The sequence below is a fragment of the Panthera uncia genome, chromosome C2, assembly GCF_023721935.1.
Source record: "Panthera uncia isolate 11264 chromosome C2, Puncia_PCG_1.0, whole genome shotgun sequence".
NCBI classification, from domain to species: domain Eukaryota; kingdom Metazoa; phylum Chordata; class Mammalia; order Carnivora; family Felidae; genus Panthera; species Panthera uncia.
In genome coordinates, this window is record NC_064810.1 from 140,550,762 (window position 1) to 140,565,619 (window position 14,858).

The window sequence follows — 14,858 nt, forward strand, 5'->3', positions numbered from 1 at the left end:
GCAAATAAACTCATACAACTCATTCCTGAAGTGACATCTTTACAATACTAAGAATGCAAAAATAAAGAACATGGTATATCTTCCTATTTGTTTGGGTCTTAATTTTATGTACTTCCACATTTTATCGGTTGAATTGTGTCCCGCATGAAAGATGTATTGAAATCCTAACCCCCTGTACCTCAGAACGTGACTTTATTTGGAAATAGGGTTGCTGCAGATATAATTAAGAGGTCATACTGGAGTAGGGTGGGCTCCTAATACAATATGTCCAGTGTCCTCAAAAATGGTCTTATAAAGACACAGTGATACACAGAACACATGACAACAAAGGCAGTTTGGAGTTAGGCAGTTGCAACACGAAGAAGGCCAAAGATTTTCAACAAACTGCCAGAAACTAGGAAGAGGCAAAAAGGATTGCCTCACAGGTTTTAGAGGGCCCCATCCACACCTTGATTTCAGACTTCTAGGATCCACAGCTATCATATAATACATTTCTTTGGTTAAGCCAATGGTTTTCTGGTAACCACCTGCCCTAACAAAATTCTTATTAATTCTATTAGAGCTTTTAGTCTTTTTTTTTTTAATTTGAGTCATTTGAGTTAATAAGTATATAATCACATTACTGACAAATAATGTTATCTCTTCTTTTTGCCAATTATTATATTATTCTTATATCATAGTTAGAACCTTCAATTCATATCAAATAATAATAATAGCTGGCTTCCCTATATTAAAACTCATTTATAAATTTTTATTCAGTGACTGCATTTTATAAAAAGTCTTTTTACCTTTAATTATGTTGATAATTCTTGCTTGCTGCTCAAGTATCCCAGTCTATTTAAACATCATATATTACTTATAGAAACACTATAAATTTATTTATTTGTTAATATCTTCAGATTTTTTACACTTATATTGGTAACTGAGAAGTCACCATCGTTCTTTCATACTTTATTGGGCTTTGGTATTAAGACCTTGCTAGTGTTTCATGACCAAAAAATGCAGAAGTTTCCATCTTTTCCTTTGGTTTAGAATAATTTAAGAAGTACTGAAACTAACTGTTCTTTAAATCTCTGCTGTTAACCCATCTGGGGCCCAGGATCCAAGAGCAGATCTTTAACCATTTTCCCAGTCTTGTGCGCAATTGACTTCTACATATGCATAGATTTTATACTTCTCTTTGGGTTAACTCCCAGAAATGTATGTATAGAACGGAACTAATCCATTTCCTCTAGATCAGTGGTAGGTAAACCACAGCCCTTGGGTAAATCTGGCTCTACCTGTTTTGTATGGACTATGACCTAAGAATAGTTCGTAAAGATGAACATTTGGAATTGATTTGATAATAGGGAACACTAACTTTGAACCTCATTAAATGACAGAAAAATTATCCCAAATGAGAAAGAATTTCATTTTTCTCATTAGTAGTCTTTCACTTAAAAAAACTGGACAATTACTTTTTAGAGTTCAACAATAAGAAACTGTGGACATTTCTCTCCTGTTATAGAAGTGCCTATATATCTTATGACCCACAAAGCTGAAGATATTTACTATCTGACCCTTTACAGAAATAGTTTGTCAACCTCTACTCTGGATGTTCAAACTTATTCCTATAGATTCATGTAGCATTTTCTTAAAGCCCCTCATATCTCCTCCATAGCTATGGTTATGCATCTCTTCTCTCTCTTAATCTTGTATATTTTGCTCTTTTTTTCTTCTTTACTCAAGCTTGGAAGCAATTTATTTATTATGGATATTTACAAATAAAAAAATTGGTTGCGTTTAAGTTCTTCTTTAATAATATATATTGTGAAAGGTATACATTTTTCTACAACTTTAGGTATATCTTAGGTGTATCTCACAGACTTTGTTATAAGTTCTCCATTGAAATACCCACAATGTTTAACTCAATTTTCTACCCAGGGATTATTTCAGCATTTAATTTCTAAATACTTAAGATATCTTTAGTGTTTTTCAATATTCATTTGCAATGTAATTTATTTGTGATCAGGAAATATTACCTGGATAATTTTTAAGCTTTTTAATTTTTTAAGATTTTCTTTGTGGCCATGTACTAACCAATGTTTACACGGTATTTACAAAAGGATGAATATTCCCCATTTGCAAAATGTGATATTCTATGATAATTTAGTGAACAATACTGTCTTATTAATATGATCTAAAAAAAATTTTTTTAACTTCTGGGTCTCAATTCCTGAGAAAGATGTACTGAAACATATTCTATAAAAGAAATATGTTGTTTTGGTTGCTTTGCTTTTCATACCTGGCTATCATCTTTGTTCCATAAACATCTTAAATTCTGAAAGTTACTTAAAAAAACAAAACAGGGGGCGCCTGGGTGGCTCAGTCGGGTAAGTGACCGACTTCAGCTCAGGTCATGACCTCTCAGTTTGTGAGTTCGAGCCCCACGTCGTGCTCTGTGCTGACAGCTTCGACCCTGGAGCCCACTTTGGATTCTGTGTCTCCCTCTCTCTGCCCTTCCCCCGCTCACACTCTGTCTCTCTTTCCTTCAAAAATAAATAAACATTAAAAAAAATTTTTTTTAATTTAAAAAAAAACAGCATTCTACAGCCCAAGGACTAAAAAAAACAAAACAAACAAACTTTAGAAAATAACAAGCGAATTCGGTTTCTAAAGTGACTGGTTTAATAGCTAGAAAGGGCCAATTCATATTTCAAAACACCTATGGTGCTTAAAATGGGCTATTCTCTTTCTCATAGGTAAATATTACTAATACATTACTACATTATATTACTAATATAAATGTTAGTAAAATAATTACTGTGTTCAACAGAATTAATGATTAATACATAAATAAGTAAATTGATCTGTAATTATTATAAATAGTGACAAAGTCTGAAAAAAACAAACAAAAACAAAACAACCTTACCATCATGGGAAAAACTACCGCAGCGGCTGAAGCTTTTATCACCCACAAAAGAACCAGACAAGTAAGCTGAATGACCGTGAAGATATGGACCTTCCAGAGAGGCACGTAGCGAAGGTATATCAGATCGGGCTGATGCTTAGCAGGCATTCCAAATAATTTTATACGGTCAAAGAACTATGTATTGAATGGAGAACAAAACAAAGCAAGACAATTAGTCAACAAAAATATCATTTCTGTTACTTAGGAAAAGAAATTACATTCGACACAAAACCTTAAGTTTTGTGATTTAAACTAGAACTTCCTTGGTATGTTCTGAGAGTATAGGAGAAGTTTCAGTACAGAAGCCCTGGACCCAGCAGGGTGGAATGGGGAAAGGGTATCAACAATCATTTTGAACTAACAGAATTAGTTTAATGAGAAAACTCAAACCAAAGTGTCTTAATTTGGAGGATTAAAATATTTAGATAAATGTGTCTGCTATAAGCAAATATGCAAGTCATTTAATCTCTTCGAACTTGTTTTCTAATGTGTACAATAAAGGTAACAATTTTCAGGGCTCTTTCCAACTTTAACATAATCAAGTCTATGAATACAGCCTGAAGTACAATTACCAATTTTTTACCCATTGGAAAGAAAGCTATGAGCAAATTCCTTGGTCTTTTGGAGCTTTAATTTTCTCATTTATAAATTAGGAGTAAGACCAGACCTATCTACCTCACAAAACTGTTGTAAAGCAGGGGGGAGGCAAGTGAGTTAATGAGATCATTTCTTGACCAGTGGAGGAGGAGATCCAGGACTACTGAAAAAAATAAGATGTTGCTTGCAACTTCAGACAACATGCTTTTCATGATAGGAAGTGGGCATGTGGTACTAACAGGGCTTTATGAGCTAAATGTTTTACACAAAGACTGAATTCAAATCTTTAAATTTCATCAGGCTTGTTTTCCAGGAAGTATTATAAGCAAGACAGAGTAGGAAAAGCACTGGGTTCCAGTCTTGGTTCTGTTGCTCAGTTAGTTAAGAACCTTCAGGGAGTCCCTCTATTCGTGTTTTCTAGTCGGCAAAATTAGTATTTCTTCCTTTCCTACATCCCAGTGTTGTTCCGAGAATCACAGATAATAAGACACACTAGGCTTTACAAACTGTCTCGCACCATACAAACAACCAGTATTACCACTCTAGTCCTCGACATCCTCCCTCTCACTATACTAATCTTCATCAATAGTTACAAGGCCTTTCATTGGCTTCAATTAAAAATAGGCAAGGACCATATCAGTTCATGACCTCATTCTTGAGGGGAAAATGTGTCGTAACCAATAATCACTTGGAAAATGGGGATCTGAAGTCACCAGTTAACCTGCCCCCCAAAATATCAGAGTTGAGAACACATCACTACCATCACGAAAACAATCTTTGTAAACTTAAAGTATTTTTAAGCCTTTCAACAAAATCAATAAGTACTTCAGACTTGCCTGGATTCCTTTTAATGAGGAAACTCCCATGTAGAGGAAAACGCCATATAGGACAGGCATTGGAATAAACTGCAGGTAAAACGACCACAGTTAGAATAAGAACTCATGCTCCTCAAACCATTTCACAATAATAAATACACAAAAACATAGTGAGTACCTGTGCAGACAGAATTAAAAGCTCTTTCAGAGATAGGACCTAACTCTTCTAGAAATAAGGAAAATGCTAGTAAACGGTGGCAACCTCGAAAAACCGTTGGTCTTCTGCATGTTTCTTCCGGAAACGGGAGTATGTTCAGTGGTTAAGAGCATGAGCACTACAATTGGACTGCTTGGTTTAAAAAGCCAGTTAACCTCTTCTGGAGCCTTAACCTCTCTATGCTTTATTTCTGCAACCGACTGCATTAAGATGAAAGGATTTCAAATACTAAAATACTCAGAAAAGCACTTGGTGAGTACTGATCACTCACAAAGCATTAGCCAGGAATTAAAATAAAAACTTACTTTAAAGAACTAAAAATTAAAAAAAGCAGGAGTTATTATTGCTATCACTTCCATATAGTACCTATTATACGCCAGTACCATTTACTGATAGAATAATTGAACTCCACCCCCAAAAGACAGTCCATATTACTGTGGCAGTTAGAGGCATCCCCAACTGACTACCTGCCGTGCCTAGGCACCCTACAGGACAGCCATTAACAGGCTCCAGTCATCTACTCAAAAACCACAAGCAGCACTCTCACCAAGAGAGAGGCCTGTAAAGAAAAAAGACCTAACAGCTACAGAGGAAAACCACATTCACTTTACTGAACAACCAAGTATTTCCTTCCTAAGAAATGTGGGAGGAAAAAGTACTTCAGAAAGAGAAGAAAACAAGTTAAAAATCTAATAAGAACTAATAAATCCTCAGGAAATTTCAGGAAAATATTTTATCCATAAAGCAACTTCAGAATGCCAGGAAAAATAAATGATCAGAATGAAAGAGGGAAATCTAAAGGTATAATTATCAAAATAATTAAAACTAATTTTGTAATGATTTTGATGTGACTAAAGAGATCATTCTAAGGAAAACAGGAAATTTTCATTAACAGTGAGGTGGCAGGACAGGAATGTGAGAACATATCCAGGTCTAGTATCTACCTAAGTGAAGTTGAAGTAATATCTAACAGAGAGAAGACAAAATAAACGGGAATTGGCAGAAAATTCCCGTAAGTTTCCAGAGGACAATGGCCCATCCAGAGACAAGTAGGATAAATGAAAGTCTTCTATCCATCTATTTACCTAAGTAACCCAGTGAAATTTCAGAACACCAGGAGTAAAAAGGAAATTGTGGTAGCTTCTAGAAAGGAAAAAAATGCCTCTGAAGTTACAAAACACAAAGAGATATCACACATATTATTCGGGCCACTGATCTATAGGAAAAGATAATCTCAAAAAAAATTTTTTTTGAACACTGAAATGCATGTCTATCAATCAAATATGAGAATAATTTGAAACAAGCAAGAACTCTGAAAGTTTACCACCCATGGCATCACACAGGAAAAAAAAAATTACTCCAGGAATTCCTTTAGCAATACAAAGAAGAAATGTTAAGAAAAAGTGGCAATTTTCTTTTTCAAAGTAAGGGAAGTTAACAGATCCTAAGAAAACACTGGGTCCTAAGGCTTGGGCGCTTACTCTTAAGCAGCAGCGGCAGATTAGTGAAATAGGGTTATTTCTGTCTCCACGTGGGGAGATCACACACTGCTTAGTTCTCAGTGAACATATATATCATACCATCATAATACTGATTATGTGTTCCCAGAAGGTTTACATTTTTATAATTTAACGTACAGGGAAAAAAAAAAAAAAGCATGGACAGTTTAACTGTAATTACAGCAGAGAAAGTAAATGTTAGTAACCATTACAATAAAGCTAAAAACAGAATCAACCCAACGCAGGTGACAGTTGGGAGAGCGGGTAGTGGACACTGAAGTGTGCTAAATCCTCATGAAACATCCACCCCTACGTGACAGACTCCCAGGCTTTTTGGTCTCAGAACCCCCTTTATGTTCTTAACAGGTACTGTGGACATGCTCCCCCCCCAAACACTTTTGCTTTTGAGAACTCCAAGAGGTCCCTGGACTAAACTTTTGAGATTCACTGTCTTATAGGTAAAGAGATTCAGTATAAAAATAATAAAGCAAAAAGTAAAATTATAAAAGTATGTAAAACTAGAATGTTTGTAGCCACCAAAATAAGAAATAGAGAAGTTAAAAAGAGTTTACCTCTGGAGAGCGGCTTTTAGAAAGTGAGGGAAAACTGGGAGACTAACTTTTCATGTTAGAGCTTTCTTGCTGTTCTATTTGATTTTTTTTGCCTATATGCAGTCAATACTTAAAATATTTTAAAGGCAACCTACCTTAATAGGGGACAATATCCCCATAAGAGGTACTAAGTATTCTTATGCCAAGTACTTCTAACAATACACTTACACTAGGCAGTAACTGCCCATTTACCTATCTGTTTTACCAACTAACTAGACTGCCAAGGTCTTAAAAGCAGACAGTAATGTATCCTGTTTATTATTATTTCCCTAGTCCTAATAGCACAGTAAGTACTCAACAAATATTTGGTGAATTAATTGGTTACTAGAAAGTTCATGAAGTGAAGGCCAAAGAATTCTATTATTTAACTTTTTTTTTTTTTAGTTAATATGGTAACATACATATATGCTCTAAGTTTCTGCCCTAATGTATAAATGTACACAACTCTTAACTTAATAATTTTCTTTGCAATAAAAGTAACTAAAACACCAAGGGAAAAAAATGGAATTGAGTTCATCCATAATAAACAGAAAATTACAGATTAGGTACTTCACTACACTTGCTATTGTTATTGTTACATTTCTTAATCACTAGATTCAATAAGATATATACAGTAAAAGTCAGATATAAGTAAGAGATATTTAACATAAAGTTTAATTTCTTGCACGCTTCATTTATATTAGTGGTTTTTGTTTTTCTAATGAGTGCTACTACCTCTATTTCATTTAGTTTATCAGAAATAATGCATTTATTTATTTAACAGCAATATTATTTTCACATTTTGGTCAAAGAATTGTTTCATCCATGTTTCAATATTACTTCCTTTAAGATGCCTATAAAATTCTCTGGGTATATTCTTCTTTTAGATCATAAGCCATGCACTAACTCCTTCCAAAACTCTATAGTCCTTAATACTATCCTTTTACAATATTTCTAAAATATTCTAAAATTCATCTAACACTGAAATGCCTACTGTACTAAATACCAGTTGCCAAAATATTATTTTCTAAATAAGTTCCAGAAAATGAAACTAATTTTAGCTATTTTAATGTTCCATTTTTACACAACCACATATACACTTTGTAACAAAGAAGATTTTAAAACACTGCGGTGAAGAGATTTTTACCTTCAGCACTGAAGTCATGAACACAGACAGGCCCATGAGAATAAAAATCATTAGCCCTGTAACTCGCTGTTCACGAATTCCCAAAAACTTGGGTTGTTCCCCTGGAGCAGAACATTCAGATTCAACTTTTAAGCTGTTGACGTGACTTATTGACAACACTGTTGCAGCCACAAACCACGGAAGTCCCATGATAGAGCAGACGCCCAACATAACACCAACCATGAGCAAATCAAGGTGATAGCCAGCTCCTTTCTGGAAAGTGAAACGAACATGAATACTTGTAAGTCTAAACTGTTCTTTTGGGTTAAAGGACTAGACTACTTCATAAAGAGAGAAAAAATAATTTCCTCCCACCTCACATCTTTCAATTTTCTAGTTATTATGTAAACACCTCAAACTCTTGCAATAACACCGGACACAAAATGTAAAAATTACCTTCAATTTGTGCTCCTTTCTGTTTATGATGACAGCTGTAATCTGTTGATCCATAAAGATGAGAATGGTACAAAGCAGAGCTGGGATAGCGGCTATTAACAAAGTCCACCAAGGATTTTCTCCCAACGGGCTTATGATCCAGCCCCTACTTGGATCAGTAGGCTGTTGAAAAATTAAAGATGAATAGAAAGAAAGAAGTTTCCTCCTACTGCACAAATTTCCACATCATAGGTTGTGTCTATTCCAGGAAATGCCAAGGAATCAAAAAAGGACTAAATTAAATCTTGGGACACGGGAGGGAATTACTTGCAAAGACGGCCACAAGAATGCTTCCCATCCCTCGATGCAAGTCGCTAGTCCAAGTAATCAGTCTTTCCATCTAGAGGTGGGATCCATTTCCTCCCCTGGGACCTAGGATGCCTCTATGGTTTACTTCAGCCAACAAAATAAAGCCAAAGTGAAATGTGTGATTTCTGAGTGTTGATCTCAAGGGACCTTGCAGCTTCTTCTCTAACTCTCTTGGAAGCCTGAGATCAAGCTGTTGAGTAAGCCTGGATAAGTCTTCTTGAGGATGAGATACAATAAAGTGAGAGAGAGATGGGAGCCAACTACCCCAGCTGTTTCAGCCATCTGAATGGAGTATATTGCCCCATCAAGGCAGGGGATGACTGCAGCCACACAAAAGATCCCAAACCAAGAGACCCAACTCTACCCTACTAGGTTTAAGTACCAAGTGCCACAGATTTATGAACAAATGAGGGATTGTTATTTTAAAGGCTTAATGTTTGGGGAAGTTTGTTATAGGCAAATAGGTAAGTGAAGCAGAGTGTCACTTCAACAGGCTCCTAACCTACTTCAAATAAAGTGAGGTCCGTCTACTGCCTAGATCAACCCCTAAACTAAACTGCTTTGAAGATCTTGCAGACTAGTGATCTCAGCAGGGTCGGTACTAAATCAGAACTGGGGCCTCAGGACGTACTTTTCCAAAGCATCTACTGACAAAAACCTGGCACTTTATTAGACACAAATACATTTTGATGCTGAAACATAACATCTGTTTCATAACAAAAATTTTAAAAGATCTTAAGAGAGTTTAGTTTTCTTGGAGGGCACTGGATATGTTGAAATCTAAAAGTGTTTTCAGGGGCGCCTGGGTGGCTCAGTCTGTTAAGCGGCCGACTTCGGCTCAGGTCATGATCTCGCGGTCCGTGAGTTTGAGCCCCGCGTCAGGCTCTGTGCTGACAGCTCAGAGCCTGGAGCCTGTTTCAGATTCTGTGTCTCCCTCTCTCTGACCCTCCCCCGTTCATGCTTTGTCTCTCTCTGTCTCAAAAATAAATAAACGTTAAAAAAAATTTTTTAAATAAATAAATAAATAAATAAAAGTGTTTTCGCTACCTAAACTTCACCTTAAGCCTGTTTTTTCTTCATGAAAACATTTGTCAACACATAGAGGAAATTCAATATTTTCAAATTCAGTATTCTAATTTTCCCACACTGATACACATTAAACTGCTTAATATTCAATACTGTACCTGAATAAAAATATTTTACCTATACAATGCACAATTCTTAAGTGTTCCTTGATTTATTTCCCCAATGCATCTTATGACCCTTGAAATCAGTTTGCTACTGGAAAGCTAGATCAATGAACGGATAACAAAAAATATATTTAGGAATGAAAATAAGGCACTGTGCCCAGGATTGCAGGAAATTACATCAATATTTCGAACCAGTATTAAATTACAGTTACATTTATTTCTAAGACTTGGTAAAAATAAAATGAGTTCCATATACTCATCTCTTAATTAAGGCCTAAAATCTTTAGTGGTTCAATAGCTATGCTTTTAAACAAAGGTATCCAAATTTTATTATATACTTTCAACAGCAAAATTTTAAAAATTTGAATAAAATTGAGTATATCCAATGGCTCTATACGCATCTATGTGTTATGTTACTAATGGTGCTCCATAGTAAAATTCATATAGTAAATATTATAAAGCTAATTTTCTCTTATTTTTTTTTATTTATTTTTATTTTTTTTTTTAATTTTTTTTTCAACGTTTTTTATTTATTTTTGGGACAGAGAGAGACAGAGCATGAACGGGGGAAGGGCAGAGAAAGAGGGAGACACAGAATCCGAAACAGGCTCCAGGCTCCGAGCCATCAGCCCAGAGCCTGACGCGGGGCTCGAACTCACGGACCGCGAGATCGTGACCTGGCTGAAGTCGGATGCTTAACCAACTGTGCCACCCAGGCGCCCCTCTTATTTTTAAATAAAAATATAAGGAGACCTTCTATATAATTTTAGCGGATCATTTTCCACCCATGCGCTCATACTTTGGAGGCCACTCGTTTTAAAAATAATTCTTTCCTCCAGTGAAAGAAAAAACAGACCAGAATTATATTCACTGTATTCCTTATTTCTAATCCCCTTTAAACCTTCTATCTTTAAAAGAAGTCACATAATTTGCTATAAATATAAACATAACCAGTGACACAAATACTCAACTATAAGAAAACCCCAGAAATTATTCAAAAGTTACCAACTCCTACTTAGATAGGGAAACAATTCTTGGATGCTGTAATACACTTGTGGTCTGTTATGTACAACATAACTACAGTCTGCAGATAAAAGCAAAGGGTTTCTAACTGGTCAGCTAAGTATCATTTTTCTCCTTAAAGAATACATTCGATTCTCCTGATTTTGCTGGAAAACGATACATGCAGAATTCCATTTCATTATCAGATTCACCACCCTTCTAGAAATTTAACTAGAATCTCTTTGTTACACTTTTAAATTCAAGTTTGAGTCACTTCCTTATAAAGAAATGAAGAATGTTTCTTCTGCCTGGAAAACACATCACAAACTCCAGCTATGACTGCAGGGTCAAAGTTTTTAAATGACTCCCAACTATTTACCATTAATATTTTCATTCATTTTCCCTCATGGGACTAACTTTGATACCTTCTTGCCTGTTTCCTAAGTAGATTCATTTGTCTCTTCTCATCTTGTCATTTTTTATGTATGTGAGAAATATATATATATTTCTATAAAGTGTCCCACTTTAAGAGGCACCTGGGTGGCTCAGTCGGTTGAGCATCCGACTTCAGCTCAGGTGATGATCTCATGGTTCATGGGTTCGAGCCCCACATTGGGCTCTGTGCTGACAGCTCAGAGCCTGGAGCCTGCTTCAGATTCTGTCTCTCTCTCTCTCTCTTTCTCTCTCTCTGCCTCTCCCCTGCTTACACTCTGTCCCTCTCTCTCTCTCGAAAATAAACAAACATTTTAAAAAAATATTCCCATGTAACAAATAACCAAATGTTTTAATCCTTACCTCAAATTTTTCAGGAACATGAAGTTTAGGAGATGGAACTCCTACAAGGTAGTCAATTGCAACCATTATTACTATTGTGAGAAATACAGCAAAGTCACTGATTGTCGATCGCACCTATGTTAAAAGGATCAAGTTAAAATAAACACAGAAAAACTGTGTGTCCTTTCTAAATAATTCATATCTTTCACATTAAAATATGCCACTAGAAAGTGTCAATAAGGTTTTTAATTAGTGATAATGTGTCAATGAAGTACATTTATTTCTAGTATATTTTCAAAAAGATAAAAGACACATTTCACAACTAACCTACCATCCCTCATGGTACCATGATCTTCTTACTATTAGTTCAGACATGTAATATACATCTTTCTCTAGAAGTAATTGCTTTACACCTATTTGACATCAAGTATTAACCTCAAACAATTTATTACAGTTTTGAAATAAACCAGAGAAACAAAAACTAAAAACATGAATATTACCAGAACTCCAAAATCACATCCCAATTACCTTGGTAGGAAAATACCGCTTGGTCTTAAATTGCTTGAGGAATGAAGACAGAAAAAATGTTGTGAAAAATAAGATGACACTCCAAAAGAGCACATCTGGAATATAAGGTCCATGAAGACCACAGGCTGACCCTACAAACACACCATGAAAGGTTTTACATTCCTGGGGGGAGTGGGGGGGAGGGAAGGAGAAAAAAATAGAAAAAGGAGAGAATAAGATTCTCAGATACGTAATAAATTACTAATGAACTCTATTGACTCTAAGATGCTAGTGACTGAAGACATGCCATTATTTTATATTTTACTTAGGAAGAAAAAACACTGCCAAGTCAACTTGAACACATCATCAACCGTAAGACACACCCTGAGTTCAGAGATGCTATAGTTTGAAAAATATATGAATCTTAAATCACTGAACGAAAATACAGTATTTTGCCAAGTTACATCACACAGTCCTTTCTTTCAACTCCACCTACTCTTTAGTGAAAGCTTCAGAGTGAATAGTAATTTCTGAATACTTTGTATGCATTCTTGATGGTCCACAAGTTTACTATCTTTCCCGTACTTCTAAACAAGTCACTTAAAACAAAAGTGCCAAGTTCAAATGAGGAATAAAAAGTTGTTGGGCTTTTCTGACTTCACTCAAGACTCAGGATTAAAGCATGGGACTAGGAGCGGTAAATCAATCATTCAAACAGTATTTCCTTTTAAAAAAAATCAATAACTTAATGATACAGCATAATATAAATGCAATAATAGAAATATTTTGACCAGATTTTCCTTTTGGGGAAAAAAAATAACTCAAAGGCAACCAGAGATTAAAAAGGACATATGCCTCTAACATCCTTTTTCTCTTACTTATATTCTAATGAGACTTGTTTTAACGACACAACTCAGGTTTACCAAGAGAAAAATAGTCTGAGGTTCCATTATTCTCAATTTCTATGTGCTGAAATGAGTAAAGCCTCAAATTTACAATATGGCTCACAAAAATAAAAGCTAAAAGTACAAAAAAAAAAACAAAACAAAACAAAACCCAGGCCTTTTGAATATTAAGACACAGCAAAAAGACCTGTATCTATAATATCAAGACCTCCTATTCACCATGGAATGAGATTTTTTTTTTAAACAAATCACTTTCATTTGAGCAACTCTGTTAACTCTACCTCTTTCGTAGCAAAAATGACTTTTTAAATATAAAGCAGGCAAGCATGAATCTAAGTTGATTACTGATATATAATGCTTTAAGTCAGCAGTGTCCAACAGAACTTCCTATGATGATGGTTCGATGTCTCCACTGGCCAACGTAGCAGTCAGCAGTCACACGAGGTGACCGAGCACTTGAAATGTGGCTAGTGCAACTGAGAATTGAACCTTTAATTAAATGTATTTAACTTCAATTTAAATAGATACATGTGGCCAATGGCTACTATACTGGACCATAGAGACATAAATTATCAATGAGATAAAATTTCAGATATCCTTCCAATGATATAGTTAGGAGTTATATTTAGTGAGAAAAAAATGGCCTACAATTGCTTATATAAAATTGCTTATATGATATAAAAAGCACCACAGAAACTCAGGGGATCTTGGTTTTGATATTGCTACAATCACTTCATGACTTAATCTCAAATGCCAATCTGGGAAGTGCCCAAAACAGATATTCTACAGCTAGGACAATATGCCCCAACAGAATATAAGAAGACGTAATAGTATTCAGTACACAGTAGGTGCTCATTACATGTTTTTTGTCCTTCTTCCTTCCTGAGGTGCTTAAGTTACGTTAGTCTCTACAAGTCTCTACAAGTCTACAAGTCTCTACAAGTCTCTGAACAAGGTTTAGTTTGACACTGAGGTATGAGGAAAGCACTCAGGATCTTCTAAATAAGCTGTTCATGGAGCAGATAAACTGATACAGAGCAAGCAGGACAAGAAGATGTGGGCTGTTCTAAACTGCCAACTCCAGTATGTGCAACCACAGTCATAGCAAACACTTCCCATGAATTTATCAATCTACGTGGAATGAGAAACCAGAAGTATGTTCACATCTTTTTAATAATGATACCTTGGAAGTCATATTTAGTCCTTTTTATCCCCCTTACCAGGTTCATTCTTTGCAGCCTACTGTGTGATACATAAAAATGTGGTAACTCCTATCTAGTCAACACAACACTGTGTTCTGAAAACATACCGTAACTACTAATCAAGAAGAAAATGTAGGTCTACTCAGAAAAAGCTAAAGAACTAGGTTATTATTTGCAAAATCCTTTATCTCATAATGTACTCACAGAAACAGTGAGATTCTCCCAGGAAATATCATGTGCTGTTAAATTCTTTTCCTTCCACACCTTGAGGGTTTCATTGCTAGGGTTGGAGGGTTCAACACATACACATCTGAGAAATGAGAACAGGGTAAAATTTTAAGATCCTACATTTCATGTTTAGATTGTATTATATCAATCACCCAATGTGGCAGCTTTTAATCTAACTTTTCTCCCCATGTTGCAATGCATGTAGACTACAAAGTGAAAACACATCAGAAACAATGGAACGGACGAGGTTTGCCTTATATACATAAAATGTAACAAATACAAATATCAATACAATGATATTTTAAAGAATATCTTAATGAAACTTGTTAGATGTATTCCGGGGGGGGGGGGGGGGGGGGGGGTGTTTTTTTTTTTATGTTTTTTTTTTTTTTTTGCAGGAGAGCGAGAGAGCCCCGGGAAGGTGGGGTGGTTGGTACGTGGTTTCCGTCCAA

At 35.4% G+C, this 14,858-nt stretch overlaps 1 protein-coding gene across 6 annotated transcripts in view; it reads right to left on the bottom strand.

The window, feature by feature from the left end:
- Positions 1–14,858, bottom strand: part of SLC4A7 (solute carrier family 4 member 7) — a 112,839-nt gene that overhangs the window by 13,525 nt on the left and 84,456 nt on the right. For 4 of the 6 annotated variants that reach the window (XM_049628919.1, XM_049628916.1, XM_049628921.1 and 1 more), the window contains 7 exons: positions 14,383–14,488; positions 12,093–12,254; positions 11,586–11,699; positions 8,251–8,412; positions 7,816–8,067; positions 4,384–4,452; positions 2,912–3,085 (listed from right to left, as the gene is read on the bottom strand). In XM_049628919.1, the coding sequence (XP_049484876.1) occupies positions 2,912–3,085; positions 4,384–4,452; positions 7,816–8,067; positions 8,251–8,412; positions 11,586–11,699; positions 12,093–12,254; positions 14,383–14,488 (1,039 nt within the window). Of the gene's footprint in view, positions 1–2,911; positions 3,086–4,383; positions 4,453–7,815; positions 8,068–8,250; positions 8,413–9,637; positions 10,513–11,314; positions 11,700–12,092; positions 12,255–14,382; positions 14,489–14,858 lie in introns of those variants that run through there. The other 2 variants (XM_049628917.1, XR_007457400.1) reach the window with 2 other exon arrangements.